At 38.3% G+C, this 19,143-nt stretch overlaps 1 protein-coding gene across 2 annotated transcripts in view; it reads left to right on the top strand.

The window, feature by feature from the left end:
- Positions 1-19,143, top strand: part of PFKFB1 (6-phosphofructo-2-kinase/fructose-2,6-biphosphatase 1) — a 507,147-nt gene that overhangs the window by 115,478 nt on the left and 372,526 nt on the right. The window contains exons 1-2 of one of the 2 annotated variants that reach the window (XM_044089061.1): positions 5,112-5,130; positions 7,994-8,119. In XM_044089061.1, the coding sequence (XP_043944996.1) occupies positions 8,035-8,119 (85 nt within the window). In that variant the 5' untranslated portion in view covers positions 5,112-5,130; positions 7,994-8,034. Of the gene's footprint in view, positions 1-5,111; positions 5,131-7,993; positions 8,120-19,143 lie in introns of those variants that run through there. The other variant, XM_044089060.1, reaches the window with a different exon arrangement.

Here is a 19,143-nt window from a genome sequence, read left to right as displayed (position 1 = left end):
CAGATGTGTACACTTACCATAAATGTAGATGTTCGAGTGTATTCACTGTTGCAGTCCAGATTACCCACCCACCATCCCCCTTTTCTTCTGATGGAACCTATCTTTCCTTCTCTGATTTATACAACCTATGTGGTGTATTTGCTTGTAGATGAAGGTAAAGTTTATATTGGTGCATGTATATTTATATATATATATATATATATATATATATATATATATATATATATATACAAATTCTGGCTACCCTTTTAGGGGGCACCTGACATCTGGGGCAAGAAAAACCTAAAGAAAATGGCGTCGGCTGCATCTTTTATACCCCTGATGACCTGACGTCAGGGAAGGGGCGACAGCAGCCGACACAGGACCCAGGACTTTGGAATTCAGGCTGACTGAGGGCAACCTGCCAGCAGAATTACCCAAATGTAATGACTGCAACAGTGAATACACTCGAACATCTACATTTATGGTAAGTGTACACAACTGTACTTTCTTATCATCTTTCCTTAGTTATCATTAGATCTGTTTGTCCTGATCCATCATTCTGTATATTAACTTCTTCTCATACATTTTATGAAATTTCTATTGTCCATATAGTCTGTCTAGCTCATGGTGCAACACTACATTGAAAGTGGATCTCACTATCCCTGTGTGTCATCCTACCTTCAGCTACTGCAGACAACTCCCTGCATACACCATTTTCTGTTTTGGACAAATAGAATCCCCCTACAATCTCATAAAAAATCACTATATTGAACTGTACAGATATCCAATGACCAGCTACACTCTTGCCCACCACTTCTTCTTCCATCAACATTTTCAAATTCAAGAGTAACTCTAACTCCTTCTTCCTCCTCCACTTTCCAAGCTCCTGCCAGACCAGTTTTATTCCATTTCTATGCCGCTTACTGATCTGGCCTCTTTAATTTCACCTCCTGGAGCAACATTAGATCCACTTCTGCCCCTTTTTTTTGTCTGTCTGTCCCACTTTCCCACATACTGGGTTATTTAATTCCTCATATTCCATGAAACAAGCCTTACCTCTTTACTATTCCTCTCTTTCCCTCATTCCTTTCTACTTTCCCACCTACATCTTCTCTCCCTTCCAGCCTGCTGTCTCTTCCCCAGAACTAGGTCCAAGTGACCTTGAGCATTGTCAGTCACAAAGTCAGTACTACACCCCAGCCTCCAGGCTAATGTCAGTGGTTCTTGGCTTTAACACAGCTTAGATAGCTACAGCCACCCCCATGAGGACTTCATCTAAACTTCTTTATAATCCATTACCTTTGCTTTATGTATATGTGTCTGTACTGCTTGCTGTTCCTTGTCGTGCTAGATATGTGACAACTCACTGCATGTTAGTTTCACTGATGTGGTAGTTGAGATTCAACCCTTAAGAATACATTAAAATAAAAAAATTTAGGGGTATACCAGCAACACCCAAAATTGGGGAACTAGTTCCCCATAAGTCATTGTTAACATTTTGTTCTGAGACTGCACTAATGTGGGGGGAAAAAGGAAGATTCTTGTTAAGTCTTGACAAATTCAGCTTATGACAAGGCATAGCACCCCTGCCCTGATATTTTCATGAACCTTGCTCCTCTGTTTGTTTATTTATTTATTATTTGTTTTCTCTTTCTTCACACAGTGCATGCTGCTGACATGTTGTTCACTCATGTCAGTTTCCCTCTCCCTTCTCTGCCCTGTGCCTACAATTTCTGTCCTACCTTCCTTTCCTTGTAGTGATGTTTCTTCACACCAGTTATATACAACAGTTGGCTTCCCCTTACCATAAACAGCCTGGCTGTTGTGGCTTCTTTATATTTATTCTTGCAAAATAAGAACATTTTCCTTAATAAACTGTCTTCAGCTAAGTAAAATGTAAGTCTAATGTATATGCTACTTACTTTAGCCTTGTGCTTGTACACTTTTGAATTTTTTTTCTTTCTTTTCTTCATTTTTTTGTGGCTCTTATCCATTGAACATCATCTCTCCCACAGAAGGACTGATGCTTTAATTCCCTGTTATGCTTGTTCCACAGTATAGTCGGGGGGAGGGGGGGTGCGGACCAGCAGTGGGCTGTCATCTGAGGGCATGTAACATTTTTTTCCTCCCCACAAAGCTGAAGTGGCTAGGGGTGTTATTGCCTACAATACTGGATCCAGGCCTACATGTATGTCATACACACATGCCACAATCCCAGATTCTGAGATTAATGCTGCTTCATAGGCTTTGTCTCTAAGTGTGGTTTTCCCATACAAGAGGTATAGTAAAATAGTCTTGTCTAGAGCCTTGCCCTCTGACAGCCCAAAGAAGGATGAGCAAGTAACTGCTTTATTCATTAAATAAAGTGAAAAATAATTTTCTGCCCATTGTTCACCTTTCATCTTATTACCTGACTCTCCAAGAGATGTAATAAGTTTAAATTGCAAACACTAACTCAGTGCTAGTGTCATCCATTCAGCCCTCATCATTTACTTGCCAGTAAATGTTGCTCATATCCTAGTCAAAACAAAGTCCCTTCATGTCTTTTTTTACCCAGCTAGAATTTCTGTGAGGTTTTCTCCATGCAGTTGGCAGGCTGGAATTAAGAAAGAGAAAAGAAATTTCACATCTGTATTGTGAGGTGCCCACAGTCTGTCTCATTCATTACATTATTTCAACAGAGATCTGTTCCCCATGTCCTTCCCAGCCATCCTTGGCCTTCTGTGCACTTCATGTACAGAATGCTGGTCATCTAAATATTTTCTTTTTTTTCTTGATAAGCATCTCTCTTCAGCTTGCTCACAACTATTTTTCCACAGTCTCTGTCTTTGTAAACCTTGTCTAGGCTCAGCACTCTGTGGCTACATTTCTTTCCATACTCCCCCCTCCCACCCCACAACCTCTGCATTATAGCATCTCTCTACCCACTTATGGGCCCAGTGTCATATCTGGTTCACAGCTCTCAGATCTGGGGAGATTAGCTTTATTAAGGCTCTCTATTGCCTCATGTAGCATACGACTTCATTGTACTACAAGTACCTGGTATGGAAGTCTTCTGAGAACTCCTCAGCCACTCATAGCCTGTGTCCTTGAATCAACGCATTGTATAGTGACCATTGTTTAGCTTTACGACTGTGAAACATTGAAAATGCATGCCTTGACCATTGCTCATCTGCTTGCCTCTTCCTCACCCTGTACACCCTAATGATTTTCGTGTCAGTGTCCAGAGGTCATTCTGTAAGGGCTGCAGCTCTGCCTACAAAAGCTACACCATGCCACAGTCCTCCACCCCTTTGGTCTAGCCTATAAACCTATCTTTATCCCTCTTGGTCTTGTTTTTTATACCATCCACTTTTAAAGGTAGTGTTCACAGCTGTTTCTTTAGTACATTTATCTCCCTCCATTGTTTTTTTATTTTATTGACTTGTGCTTTACTGTAACTTCTTTCCTGCCATTCATTACATACTTGATCCTAGTCAGCTCTTGCCTTGTGCCTCTCTAGCCTTCTTTAAACATTACCAGGACCATCATGAAGATGAAGCACTATAAAGCTTGTCATACACGATCAGTACTAATGTTCCTCTCATGGATACACCTAACTCTGTGGATTATTTTTTCTGCCACTTCAATATTGCACTTTCCAGTCTCCAAATTCCATTAATTGAAAGCCCTGAACTGTGGAGCTAATACTTCCTGCTATCATCTTGCTTAGGGTCAGTAGCACCCCAGGACAATTTGTTCTTTATCTACAGCAGGGATCCATTGGAGCCACTGGAGATAAGGTGGTTGTCTGGACCTTGGATTGAAGCACCCATCAGTGGTAGGCTAAACATATCACAACAGAAGTCCACTTCAGCAGCAGTCACTATCTAAAATAAATGGAAAGACACCCTTACTAATGCTGCAATCAAATCTGTTCAGTGAGTATGCTTACAAGCAGGATACGTTTGGGGAAAATGTTGGAGGGAAGCTGCCATAATTACCAGTTAGACATTGACTGTGTACAGTAAACACTATTATTTTAAGAGAATTCCTATTATACCTGCATGCTGACGCAGTAAAATCCCATAACAATTACTCCCACAAAGGGGAGCAAACACACAGTGATAGCCTAATTCCCACAGGATAAGTGCAGCATGGAATGCTATTGGAAATACAATGAACCTGCACACCTCATATGATTTCAGAACTATCCTGTGACAGGCATATAGGCCTTCACAAATGATGTCACTATGTATTTCCAGCATTGTAATTGATAACAGTAGTGATTTCTTGGAACTGTGTTGGGGATTATTAGGAAAGAGTGTATGTTTGTGCTTCAGGGGCTCAGTGTGACATGTGACTATATGCTCTGTGACACTGCATTTTTTCAAAGTGCACGGTTAATCTTCAATCATACCAGAGTGAACTTTTAATGAGATGCTAACACAGGACATCCACCTTTAGCTGTTTAATCAGTTATTATCTGAAGTCTGCTGTCTCTTCTGATCTCAATTATTTTGTAAGCTTACAACACCGCTTATGCCCAGTTTAACCTTTTGTATTCAAAGTGCTTCTGCATTCTGTCTTTGAATTCAGCCTGCGTAATGTAATTATGTGTTCATGTACTGCACCAGTGCTTAAAGCAGAACAGTGAGCGATTTTAACTACAACAGTAGCACAAATTAGACAAAAATGCAATATAAACTATTGTTTCTTGTAGCTCCACATTAAAAATACTGCTACTTTAGATTCAGTTTTTCCTAAAAATTAACAGTAGCTGCAACTTATGTGTTTGCATGGGCCTTTCGTAAGTGATAAGTAAATGGCCTTGGACTCTGTAATATGGAGATGTTTACTGATCAAACAACAACACAATATTGCCCTTCAATATTGTGTCACATCAGCTACACCCCTTACTGTCTACAAACCCATGTCACTGAAATGCTTCATAACTTGATCTGATAGCATACTCATACATAGTCCTGGAGCAGTGGAAGGAACAGAAGCTGATTTATACTTACCACTGCAAAGAGACTGGAAGTTGTTGAACTGTGAATGTGTTTACGAGTTGAATTGCTGTCTTATACAGCTGCAAGCTATAGCTTTCTTTCAACGGACTCTAGGCTTTCCTACACTGTGCTACTCTTGTCACAGCTGACTCTTTTGGTATGAACTCAAGTTGATGCATAAATTTGTCTACAAAACATGGAATAACTTGCTCATTTTCTTAACTCTTTAGAGGTTATGTCAACTAATTACTCACTATTATCACTATGTCTTCTTCGCTCATTTTCTTAACTCTTTAGAGGTTATGTCAACTAATTACTCACTATTATCGCTGTGTCTTCTTCACTCATTTTCTGAACTCTTTAGAGGTTATGTCAACTAGTTACTCACTATTATCGCTGTGTCTTCGCTCATTTTCTTAATTCTTTCGAGGTTATGTCAACTAATTACTCACTGTTATCACTGTGTCTTCTTCGCTCATTTTCTGAACTCTTTAGAGGTTATGTCAACTAGTTACTCACTATTATCACTGTGTCTTCTTTGCTCATTTTCTTAACTCTTTCGAGGTTATGTCAACTAATTACTCACTATTATCGCTGTGTCTTCTTCGCTCATTTTCTGAACTCTTTAGAGGTTATGTCAACTAGTTACTCACTATTATCGCTGTGTCTTCTTCGCTCATTTTCTTAACTCTTTCGAGGTTATGTCAACTAGTTACTCACTATTATCGCTGTGTCTTCTTCGCTCATTTTCTTAACTCTTTCGAGGTTATGTCAACTAATTACTCACTATTGTCGCTGTGTCTTCTTCGCTCATTTTCTGAACTCTTTCGAGGTTATGTCAACTAGTTACTCACTATTATCGCTGTGTCTTCTTCGCTCATTTTCTTAACTCTTTCGAGGTTATGTCAACTAGTTACTCACTATTATCGCTGTGTCTTCTTCTCAAACTAGTTACTCACTATTATCGCTGTGTCTTCTTCGCTCATTTTCTTAACTCTTTCGAGGTTATGTCAACTAGTTACTCACTATTATCGCTGTGTCTTCTTCGCTCATTTTCTTAACTCTTTCGAGGTTATGTCAACTAGTTACTCACTATTATCGCTGTATGTCAACTAGTTACTCACTATTATTGCTGTCTTCTTCGCTCATTTTCTTAACTCTTTCGAGGTTATGTCAACTAGTTACTCACTATTATTGCTGTGTCTTCTTCGCTCATTTTCTTAACTCTTTTGAGGTTCTGTCAACTAATTACTCACTATATCGCTGTGTCTTCTTCTGGATTTCAAGAACAATGAAGAGAGCTGTGGGCTCAGTGGCACAGTGTCAGAAGAACATTTAGTGTTCAGACGTTTAAGGACTGTGTCCTTAAAATATGCCAATTTGTAGCGATGGATTTGTTTTAATTTTCCTTCTTTGTGTGATATTGCTACCTTTATTAGTTGTATCCTTTCCTTTTTCCAAGATGAGCCCCCAATCCAGTTACATCCTGTCCTGTGACAGTGCACTACTTAGTGCATGTGACCCTCACTGCTAATGGGATGGAGCATATTCCTCGATGCATGAGTATTTCCTTATTTAAGAGGATAACTGCTACTATATAATATTATAAAAATGCCTGGGTGTTCCCCACTCCCTGAGAGAAGTGCATGAATTTTTACTCCTCGGTATCCATAGCCCCCAAAGGAAAAAGTGTTATCACAGTAGCAATGATGTTTCTTCTGTTCCTCCCTAACCAAATCATCTTGTGACCCTGTGCGTTTTAGTAGTACTCGAGATGAAAGTAAGCATTATTCTGGTGAGCTGGCAGAAAACAAGATATTTATGCAACAGAAAAACTCGGACTCGTGCTAATAATGAAAGTGAAAATTGCTGCTCAGTTGTGGGCATATGACTAGGTACACTAAAAGCCTAATAGTGGACTCCACAAACATGACTGACTACCACTGAAATATGACCAGAGACAAACATTTTAAATTTTAGGAATTTGACCAATCTCCTTCTCCTCTAATTTTATAAGACATTTTGGGGAAGTCACAATATTTGCTAAATACATCAGGATGCAGCTTTAGAATTCTGAACCTTGAGGGCACAAGGTTCTCTTATTCCATTTCTTAATTTGTGCCATTAAGGGACACAGAGTGATTTACATTTTGGGTGAGTAGGCTCATATCCTGAGTTTGACTCTTGTACCATACCTCTGAAGTCTAGGCTGTGCTACAGAGCAACTGTATGGAGTTGTGGGCATGCTTGGGCAAGGCAAGCCAACTGTTCTGCAAAAGATGGGTATCAGAGTATAGGCTTATTTACAGAAGATTGTAAAAGAAATTCATATGTTAAAAAAGAGGATGAGGAGAATTGTTGAACTGCCACTTCTTTTAGTCTCTGGTAAAAGTCTTGCTCCATTATAGAGTCCTTAGGAGATATGGGCACTAAAGCCATAAGGCTACCAGATGAAAGTGCTGCAGGAGAAGATGCAACAGAGATATTATTGATGTGGCAGGCAGGGGCCCAGAAGCAGATATTCAAACCATATCTCTCAACCTTTTAGTGCAAAAATTCTGGAAAAAGTAAAAAAATTATGGAGGTAAAAAATGTTCAGAATCAGTGGCAGATTTTAAATATTGGTGTTATAAACTGTGCAAGTTGCAAGAATAAAATGTTTTACATTAGCATACATTTTCTGAAGGATATGATGTCTGAAACTGTCATTATTTACTGATCTCAGTCCTCATACCAATAAACTACAATTTTTATTAGGACCAGACCAAAAATATGAGGTAAGGATCTACACATTTTGTATAATTCTAAACAGTTGAGAGGTATGACTCAAACTCATTCCAGCTGTTCACTACTACATGAACCAAATTGGTCAGTTGGTGCTGAGACAGCATTAATTATTGAATGATTTCAATTAGATAGCAAGCTCAGAGTGTGCCCTCATATTTCTTTAAAACTGGCAAGGTTTGTAACATCATAGGAAAGTACAGTAATTTATTTTGCTTTGCTTCTTTCCTTTCTAGCTTCAGTTCCTCAGTTTACAAACTCCCCAACCTTGATAGTGATGGTGGGACTTCCTGCCCGAGGCAAGACTTACATTTCCACTAAGCTGACAAGATACTTGAACTGGATCGGTGTCCCCACAAAAGGTAAGGCTTCAAACATAGTGGCTATGAGGTAACTAAGCATCGGTCTTATTTACTGGTGATGTGTTTTCTTATCATACAGTAAAACTATATATTAATAGAACATCTATTCTGTCACTGAAAACTACTCATCACTGGCACATAGGCACATAAAGAGATAGTTTAAATTTGTGAGGTTGTTAATGTTTTATTTTATTTATTTATTGATTTAACATTTGTTTGCCAGGATAGTCCGGCTGGACAACAAGTGTCCATTTTCAGTAGAATCCTGGGGAGAAAAGCGCCATACAATTACAGAGAGAAAAATTACAAAAGAAAAGTTACAAAAGAAAATTACAGAGTAAAATTACAAAGCAGTAGCATACAGATTTGTTGAAATTACAGTAGCTAATATACAATATGAGGACATTACCCTTTTTTGTATGAACATACATATGACATAATACACAATATATACAATGAACATAGATAAAAACCTAGATAGAGTGTTTCAAAGTATTTCTCTAGTGAGTAAGAGTATATAATAAGTATATAATTTTACATATCTACATGCAAGGAAATATATATAAATATACGTGAGTGTGTGTGTGTGTGTGTGTGTGTGTTGTGTGTGTGCACATATATGTATGTATGTATGTGTGTATATATATATATATATATATATATATATATATATATATATATATATAGATAGATAGATATATTTATTTATTTTTTTATTTTACATTTGTTGACCAGGATAGTCCGACTGGATTCATGTCCATTTTCATCTTAGGCCTGGGGAGAAAAGCTCCAGGGTATACATAATAAAACATAGTAATAAGGACAATATAACAGAGAATATTTACATGCACTCCCATATAGATACATACACATGCAATACACATATATGCAGAGGCTTAGTTAGGGCATGTTCACGTGCTGATGTGTGATAATGTATGTGTTTTGAGTAGCAAGCTTGAAGCCAAATAGTCTGCTGTAGGAGCAAAGGACAGAGCTGCTTTCAACATCTTTCATTCTCTTGGTTGGTTATGAGGAGGGTTTACCCCAAACATTGGACCTATGATGAAGGTCAGGGACTTAGGCCATAGTGCAGCAAAACGGTTTGCTGACATCAGTAGAATACCACGCCCACCATCAGTGGTACTTTGTGGTTATTTTCCCCGGTCTGCACTAGGGAAATTGAACCACTTATTTTGTCCTAGACATGTACCCCTTCTTTTCATTCCCCCCAGGATGGGCATGCTCATTTTTCTCTGCCAGTATGTCAGGCACCTGAGCAACTAATTAAGCCTTAGTCACCTGGACCATAGTCAGGGCCTAATTGTTGTATTGATTGTTATAATTGAAATGGCAGTCATGAACTTGGTCTGATTAGTAAGTAGTGACTGCATTAGCTGCCCTGCTCTAGGAGCTATACTACATACCCTAGGGGTGGATATATAGTTATTCATCAAAATGTCAAGACTATGTTTTAAGGTGGCTAAAAAGCTGCATTACTTGATGTGTAGCAGAAGTTTATTTTACAGGTAATGGTAACGAGATTTATAAAGTAAAATCACTTACCGTTCAACTCAACGAACTATTCGTGGGTGATTTTAGCTACCCCTCCACAAACTGGGAAACATATACGATCATTAACATGTAGGTTCAGAGATTCCTGGACTGCCAATGCAAATGTTCTAGAAAAAACAGTCTACACTCCCACTAGGGGCTCAAATATCCTTGACATAGTACTCACAAACATGGGGGAGGGTTGCACTCCCCAACGTAATGTCCTAATTGGAAAGATCGGATCATAAATTGGCCTCCTTTGAAATAAATGTAAAGGTAGAATCCACATTAAACCCTAAAGCCCTAAAGAATATTTCCAAGGCAAATTACTTCTATTAAGTGGTAGCATAAGTAATTGTAAAGCTTTCCTAACCCTGAAAACACAAGACACCAATGTAGAAGTATACATGAGTGCTGTGTACAACCACTTAAACAATTGCATAAAAACAGCAATACCTGAAGGAACTAAACCCACATTTAACCAGAAAAGCAAGCCCTGGTAGACCCTTGGCATAAATAGACTATACAACAGAAGGCAGAAATCCCTGTCTAGAAGTAAGGGGGAGGGTGCACAACAGAGAAAAAACACCTTATTAGTCTCAACAGGCAAATCATGGAACTAGCCAAGTCTTTAAAAGCTAAATACAAGACTAAAATAGCCTCCTAAGCAAAGGATAACATCAAAGCATTTTTAGTTATGTCCAAAATCTTAAGGGAGACAGTCAACAATGTGCTGAGTTAGCTGTAGATGGTACTTACCTATACTCAGCCAGAAGAAATAACAAACCTGCTGGCTGATAAATTCAGCTCAGATTTCACCCTCCCTCATCACTTCTGGTCACTCCTCATGAAATAACTCCTACCATTCATTTGCCTGTTATCACAAAAGAACAGGTCCTCACTGCACTCTCTAAAGCTAGAAACATGGCATCAATGAGTCCTGATGGAATTCCAGGGTGCCTATTAAATAGCTTGAAATGTAACCTAGTAGACCCACTTGGATCTGTATTTAGCCATAATCTCCAGACTGGCTTTTTCCCAGTAGAGTGGAGGACAGCAACAGTCATCCCTCTGCACAACGGGGGACCATAAACTGACCCAGGAAACTACTGGCCTATAAGTCTGACTAGTCTCATATGCAAGGCTATTGAAAGGGTAATAATGGACCTGATTAACAATGACATAGGAAATCTCAGGTCTCTAGACCCAATCCAGTTTGGCTACATCAAGGGTAGGTCCTTTCTGCTCAATCTGGTGGACTTCTTTAAGAAGGTCACCATGGCCATGGATGAGGGTAAGACAGTGCATGCCACCTACCTTGACCTGGCAAAGGCATTTGACACAATACCCCATACAGGTATTAGAGGTAAACTCACAAAATTGTGTATAAACCTGTACATCACCAGATGGATAGCCAAATGGCTCACAGATAGGACGCATGTTGTTAGAGTGGGGGAATCCACATCCAGCAAGGGGCAATTACCAGTGGAGTACCACAGAGATCAGTGCTGGGCCCACTTCAGTTTGGGATATACTTCTCAGATGTCAAGGCAAATGTAAACGGGCTTTGACTTGACCAAGTTTGCTGATGACTGCAAGTTGGGGGCAATCAGTGACTCTCCAAACGATGTTGATATCCTACAGAAAGCCCTGATGCAGACTAATGATTGGTCCCTTAAAACTAAATGTGAATAAATGCATAATAATTTCATTTGGGAAATCAAATACCCTTGCAAAATGCAATGTTGATAGGACCCCCCTAAGACTGGATCCAGTAGTGAGAGATCTGGGTACTCAGATAGATAGTAATCTGAACTTTGACCACTGTGTGTCCTGCAACAGTTGGAGTATCCACAGAAGATTCTCAGCAAAAAATACAGGGTATAACCAACATGTCATATGCAGACTTAAAAGCCCTTTCACTGTATTCAGTTTCCTACCGATTACTGAAGGGTGATCTGTGCCTGACCTACAAGGCAGTCACTGACCCATCCCTGATAGAAATGTTGCATATTTGCAAAACTAACTGCACAAGGGTTACTTGCTCCAAAGATCTAAACATGATTTCTAACATAAATAGATCATGTTGGAGAGACAGATATGTGTCTCAGAGATTGCCCCTCCTTTGGAATTGGCTTCCTATTCACGTGAAGCAGAGCCCTTCCCTGACCATCTTCAGTCTGGACTAATGGATAGGAAATCACAAATTTACTCCTTGGGGTGGTGCCCATGTGCCTTATGGACAGAGGCAGTCTGCAAAAATAGTCAGAACCCTGCTTTCTGACCCTTGTTATCTTTCCCCTAGAAAACTGGATAAAATCTGGGTATAACTGGATAGGCTTGTAAGGGCTGTTGAACTGTTATCCTACTAATCTCCCGTGCACCTATGTACGATACATAATGTTAATTTAGAAAAAGACACAACTTAATATACAAAATTACATCCACCCACTAAGTATCTGAGGTTAGCAATTAGAATTTTTGGCATTAAGGAGAAATAAATTATTTCATTAAGCTGAATCCACATGAAAACCATGCCTGACTTGATTTAAATGTTTGCCTAATAAGAGTATTAACACAAAACAAATTGTGTAATTGATAGTTATGGCTGAATGCTGACTATCCAAATATTATATCACAGTTTGCAGCAGCTCTGGAGGAATATTGTTAAATAGTGAACTGTCAGTATTAGTTAACAGATTTGATGCATACTCTCAATGCATGCAGTGTAGTTTATCTGCGCACATAATGGAAAGATTTCTGAAGAAAACAATTATTTTTTGCAAATGACACTAAGAATGAGACAGTATCTGGTAAGAAGGGAGGAATTTACCAAGAGGTATTGACAAGTAGTACTAGAAAAAGCAGTGGAGAAAACTACCCAATAACTGTCTGTATATTGGGAAACCTTATTCTTCATGTGACATTTAGGCTTGGTTATTATTACTTCATCCATGAGATGCTTTGTATATCGAAACACAATTGTGGGAATGACCAGAAAGATGCTGTGTTACATTTTCAGGGATACTGACTCCCAAGATCCTGAATAACTACTTGTATAAATAAAGCAGGGGTTAGTCATGTTATGGAATACAGGGTCCATTTCTGAAAGTCACGAGTTTCTAAACTGTTGCAAGCATTTATCACCATTCACAGTTTTATATCCTATGACTGTGTCTTACTGTGGTCAGTAAAGTGCACACATTAACAGTGAAAGTGAATTATTTTTCCAAAGAATGAGTTTTTGGATATTTTTTTTTATGTGAAGAGGAATGAGAGAGTTATACTGCAATAATAAACAACCTGGTAAATAGTCTAATTTCCAGAAACTGAAATGTTGTTTTTATTTGGGTAACTGCATGTAATTTAAGGGCAGTCTGAAAATAAAATAAAATAAATACTGCGACCTGTACCATCTCTTTGAAATGACAACTGTCAGAAATGAATGAACAGAGCTGTTAGTGAACCAACAAATATGATATCTCTGGAAGAGGAAGGAGAAAGGTCTGTCAGCTGTTTAAGAGCTGCAAACATCATTGCTTGAACAAAGTATTAGCCATTTAGGTGGCTTATTTTGAAGATAAAAAGTTTTGTAGCAATCTTCAGTTAGTACAAATCAGGATCGTTCAGGGAAAAAGAAAAAAAAAATTACATGTCTGTCAGCAGCCAAGAACCACAGCCTCACAGTGCTTACTGTAACTACAGAAAGTGGATACAGTTTGCATTGTGGGAAGAATGCAAAAACTATGAAAAAACAAGTCTTGTCTGTATGGCAAGCCCCATGATAGCAATTTAGGAGTATAAGAAATTAAAATATAATAACAACACTTAGAGTGATTCTGATGTTTTTGAACCTCAGAATGGGGCTTTCTTCAAATTAGCCAATAACAGTCATATACATTCTCATTTATCATTCAGACATAATATATTAGTAATAACTATTTTTCTTTTCTAGTAAATAAATATATGATCTTCATATATATATATATATATATATATATATATATATATATATATATATATATAGGTCAATATTGGAATATTTAGTACCTTTAATGAATAAATCCAACAAGTCTTCCTTAAAGATGGACTTCCAGCATTTCTAGAAATGTATTTGAAAGAAAGCACAGCTTTACCTATGATTTAATATCATACAGATGTTCTAAAGTGTGTGTGTGTGTGTGTGTGTGTGTGTGTGTGTGTGTGTGTGTGTGTGTGTGTGTGTGTGTGTGTGAAATGCATGAATGTTTAGCTCACCACTGTACTACAGCTGATGAAATCATTCTGTATATAACTTTTCTGTATATAGAAAAATGCAGCCATATGCAGCTAATGCAATACCTAACCTCAAATACCGTGTTCTCAGGAATGCAACATGGCTTTAGGCCCCAGCACCACCACTACTGCTCTACGACATTTTACCAGTATAATAAACCAACATACAAACGATGATCTGCTTGTGTCCACCATGTTCTTAAGACTTGTCAAAGGCATTTGATAATGTCTGGCACAAGCAACTGCTTATTCAACTCTCCTCAACAGGACTTGCACAGTACTCATTGCTCTGGTTCCTTAGTTGCCTATCTGGAGGCAACAAGCCGTTAAATGGCAACAAACCTACTCATCCTTTCAACCAGTTACTACAGGTGGACCTCAGGGCTCTATCTTGGGTCCTGTACTATTTATTATATTTATTAATGACCTCTACACCTCCAGTCACTATGCTAGCTTAGTTCAGTATGCAGATGACTCATCATTAATATGTGTGGCCACAACAATAAATAAACTCCAAGACATTACCCAAAAATCTTTCTCTTCTGTAGAAACCGGGCTCAAAGAATCAGACCTTCTACTCAACCCCAAGAAAACTAAGTTAATTGTTTTCACCTCAAAAAGTTACTCAAATCAAAAGCAATCTTTTACCATAAAGTCAGCAAATAATACTGTTGTTGAAACTGTAACTCACAGTAAACTTCTAGGCATTATAGTAGGTGACAATCTCAAATGTGACTGCCATATACTGCACATAATTAAATCTACATACCAGAAACTAGGCTCCCTTTATAAGATCAATGGATTTCTTACAGATACTGCAAGACAAACTCTAGCCATCACCTTCTTATTTCCAACTCTCTTAAAAGCCACTCGTATGCTAACATATTTAAGAAAATATTCAAATAAAGAAACTTGCTCCCGCTACAATAAAATAGCTACATTTGCCACCAGTCTCCCATTGTCTTAGCTTAAAGCAATTAAATTGGCTTGAACTGTACAACTGGTGCCCTAGGCAAAAGGGCTCCATGGCACCCCTCCACATCACCTGGTGCCCCCATCCTGGTCTACCTACACCAAATAAATGCTGGAAAAGCACCCCTGCCAGAACGGCGCCCTAGGCAGCCGCCTAGTTGGCCTATGCCTAAGGCCGGCTATGTGTATAACTGTCTAAAATATTCACAACTGACTACAGCACACAAACTCATTCATCATCTAGAAAAATGCCCTGCACTGCAAAATTTTTCACTACCCTAGTGTCCAGGGAAGGACCTCTGTTCTAGTAGCAAACTCTTCTTGCTTATAAATAAGTCAAATAAAGTTGCAGGAGACTTGCTCACTCCCAATGTATTGCTAAACTCTGGAATAGTATCCCCATGCAAATAAAACTCTCTGACAAATTCAGTAGTTTTAAACCACTGCTTAAACAATACCTTAACCGATCCTGGTCCTGTACATGCTTATTACAGGGTACAAAAGTTTTCACTGTACAATACTGTCCATATGTTCTCTTTAAACATAATACTCTCAACCTCTTACTGAGATGACAAAACAATTTTTATACATAACTGCTGCCTGTACAGTCCACTAAGTTGCACATGGGCTTTCTCTTTAGTAACTTCTACCACTGTAAAATCTTAGAATGTATAAATGTTAACTACTGTTTGTGTGTAAATGCAAATAGAAATGTAAGTACTCTGTGTTTAACTGGGATGTAGTATAATTCAAAGTAAGCAAATGGAGCTTCCCCCTTGGCCTTTGCTGAAAGCAGATATTACTCAGTCAGGGTATAAGGCTAGATTATTATCTACATGAGTTCACAGGTTCCTGACTAGTGAATCAAGTTTTAAGGGTGTTTTATTGATGAAGTAGTTACCCAGGGTGTTTGCCTTCTTGGCACTGAGTTTTCAGCCATAGCTTTAGCACCAAGTATTCAGGAGGCATCTCAGGGTGTTCTTGGGACCTGTTGAGGCTGTGTTCTTGGCTTTAATGAGTGCAGCCAAGTATATGCTCCTTAGTTATAGCTGGAGGGGTTTTGTTTGAGGACATTTCTTGGGGTGATGGTTGGGGATGAGAGGGGGATAATGATGGAACTGAATTTCTCCACTAATAGGTTTGCTAAATAGCCAGACTCAATGAATGTGGCACCATTAGCCACCAGTGCTATGTGCTGCTCTTAAGGTTTATGACATGGCTGAAGAAGGCTTTATGGTTATCTTTCACCTGGGAGGCTATCACAATCTCAAAGTTGGCTTTGTTTGACCTAATTAGTCCTCTTAGTTGCCTATTTAGTTTGATGAGAGAGAGTTTTTGTCTTTATGGGAGTTAACCCTTCCTGATTTTTGCCATATATTTTCCTTTTGTTGTCTATCCTGTTTAATTCCAGATGCCACCAGGGCAGTTTGTTCCTGGGTTAGATCTGGGCTTACTTCTAGTAGGTACAGAAGCCTCTAGGGAGCCATTGACGTGGCTATACAGAGTTTCTTAGAGCAATTTAGCAGACACTATATTTTGACAAATCGTTGCTTAATAAAAGCTAGTTTGTCTTTGAGTACGTCTTAAGTGTTATTGATTTTACTGGGGTCATGGAGCTGATTTTGATTTCAGTGGAGACAGCTTTATGGTTGGCCCTTACCAGATTTTAGAGGAGGTGATGAAAATACAGCACCTGAGTGTAGAGAACTACACTGGCAATTTTTATTGAAAGTGGGAATTAGTCCTGGATTAAATGGTCATATAAACATCAAATGTGAGTATAAGAAGAGTATAAGAAGAAAAGGAATTTACAGTTTTTATCTAATGAATGGTGGTATACTTTTTAAGCCTGAGGGTCATAGATTTTACTACATCAGTGTTTATTTTTTGCAGGTTGTTAATGTTACTGTTTTGACATTATTTATTCAGTTCACCTGTTAGTAATGTTTTTTTTTTAAATTTATTTATTTAACATTTTGAGACCGGGAAAGTCCGACTAGGTTCCACAGATCCTGTTTTCAGCAGAGGCCCGGGGAGAAATGCTCCAGACGCATGTCTTTAGAATGTGGGAGGAAACCGGAGTACCCAGAGGAAACCCACACAAACGCAGGGAGAACATGCAAACTCCGCACAGAAAGCACCCCAGCCGAGAATCGAACCGGAGAACCTCTTGCTGTGAGGTGACAGCGTTAACCGCTGCACCACTGCGCCACCCTAATGTTAATGTTGGTTCTGATAGAGTCTTGTGGATTGAAAAGACAAAAGCTATAAAACTTATAAGGACTTTGCAGATCTGTTTTTTCATTTTTCTTTACATCTTTAGAATATTTTACTGTGATCCACAGCTGGATGCTAGAATCAGAATGTCACGTTAAAGCTACTAAGTCCAGAAAAAGCTTTTTAACCCTACTAGTATTCAGCATTCTGACTCCTCAGCTGCAAATCATATCCAAGAATAGTTGCCCCAATGAGATGGAAAACTCTCTAAACTTGCTGGAAATCACAACAGACTATGAATTAAAAGTTTGATCAGCATATTAAAATGCCTGTATTAAGAACAAATAAATTCATAAATAAACCTCCTTTAAAGGCTCATGCCCTCTATGACAGATTATACATATGTCAAAACTGCTAGATACTATCTTCTCCCTAGCCTACTGTAGGTGTCTAATATTTGTACTATTATTCAGTTATCTTAATCTTTTACACTGCAGGCATAAGTATGGGTTGCCAAATCTGTTTCATGCCATCTTAACAAAACATACCACTGTGTTTGTCTAAGATGGATACTCTGAGTCGTCTTCAGTTAGTGCCTGATGATGACATTAGTGTGGCACATACTCTCCTTCCTTATCTCGGCCTGTAATAATCTGGTCTGTCCAACTAAACAACCAGCTAACCAAGTGTGTATTGAATCACACTGGGATTACCCCTGCCAGTATTTTGTACAGTAATAGTAATTCATTGCCTCAGCACTTGGCACAAGACATATTTAAAGATGTAATATTATTTAAGTCTTCCCCCTATTGTTCAACTCATTTAATACTACCTTTTCAAAAGAACACACACAGTTGTAAATTGTAAAGATAGCAAATTATTATGTTAGTTACATCTATTTATATCCACTACACCCATAGCTAGTTTTAGGTACTAGTAATCCCTGCTATCACTGGGGTTCCCTACATAACGGTTGTGTGTGTATGTTGGGGGGGCAACTGGAGATATTTTGCTGATTTCATTAGAATGTTATCAAAACAGCAATGGTGAGTACAGCACAGTAATTACCACATCAGCTGATTGACAAATGCGTGGCGGTAAACAGCTGCAGTTATTGTCAGTGGTACTGATCTCTTAAAATTAAAATGTATATATTGTGTTGAAATCAAATTCAAATTGGTGAGTACTTAGGCCAAATTTAATTATGAGGGAAAGCTATTTAAAATGGGCCTCATGGTCCATTGAATCTATGGTGGGCCCTTGAAAAGTTCATAACAAGTTCCAAATGTGACTTTGTTACAATTCATCAAATATGCACTTTGGCAAAAGAACACACTATTGAAGTTAGTGACACAAAATGAAAAACAGAGAAAGAAAACTGAAGTGATTTAAAGTCATGAAAAACAGCTAATTGACCAAATGAAATAGCCGCAAAAGAAACAAATTCCAGCTAAAAAACTTGAGTTTTATTTAAAATACTTAAAATAACACAACACAGTTTTTATTGTAAGTATTTTAAATAAAACTTTCAAGTTTTTAGCTGGAATTTGTTTCTTCTGCAGCTACTATTTCATTTGAAGTGATTTAAAGTAGATGCTTGCTTTTTCATGATAGATGCTTCCTATACCCTCTTTATGGGCACCTTATTTCTGCATCCCCTGCTCTAAATAGCTTTAAAGTCCAGTAACTGAAAGGGACTGCAGGATTCTGTTAATACTTTAAGGATATCTTGATTCCGGAAAATCTGAAAGGGGCCTTCTGATTCATCTAATTCTTTATTACATTACATCCCATGAAGATATTAAATATGCTGGCCCCCAAATCTGCAAATCCAAATGGGAACCTGTTAAAGCTGTTTTCTTTAAGGACTTCCAAATCCTATAAATATGTAAGCCTTGTTGATCCTATAAGTTTTGACGTGGTCATTGTCATCTTGATTTAATCTCACTGAAGGCACTGTGACTTTTCTAATCTTGTCAAGGCCCTGAATGTGATAATTCTTATGGGGT

This window comes from Protopterus annectens, chromosome 12.part0 (assembly GCF_019279795.1).
Source record: "Protopterus annectens isolate FY-2018-M chromosome 12.part0, PAN1.0, whole genome shotgun sequence".
NCBI classification, from domain to species: Eukaryota; Metazoa; Chordata; order Ceratodontiformes; family Protopteridae; genus Protopterus; species Protopterus annectens.
This window is presented reverse-complemented; position numbering and strand designations above follow the sequence as displayed.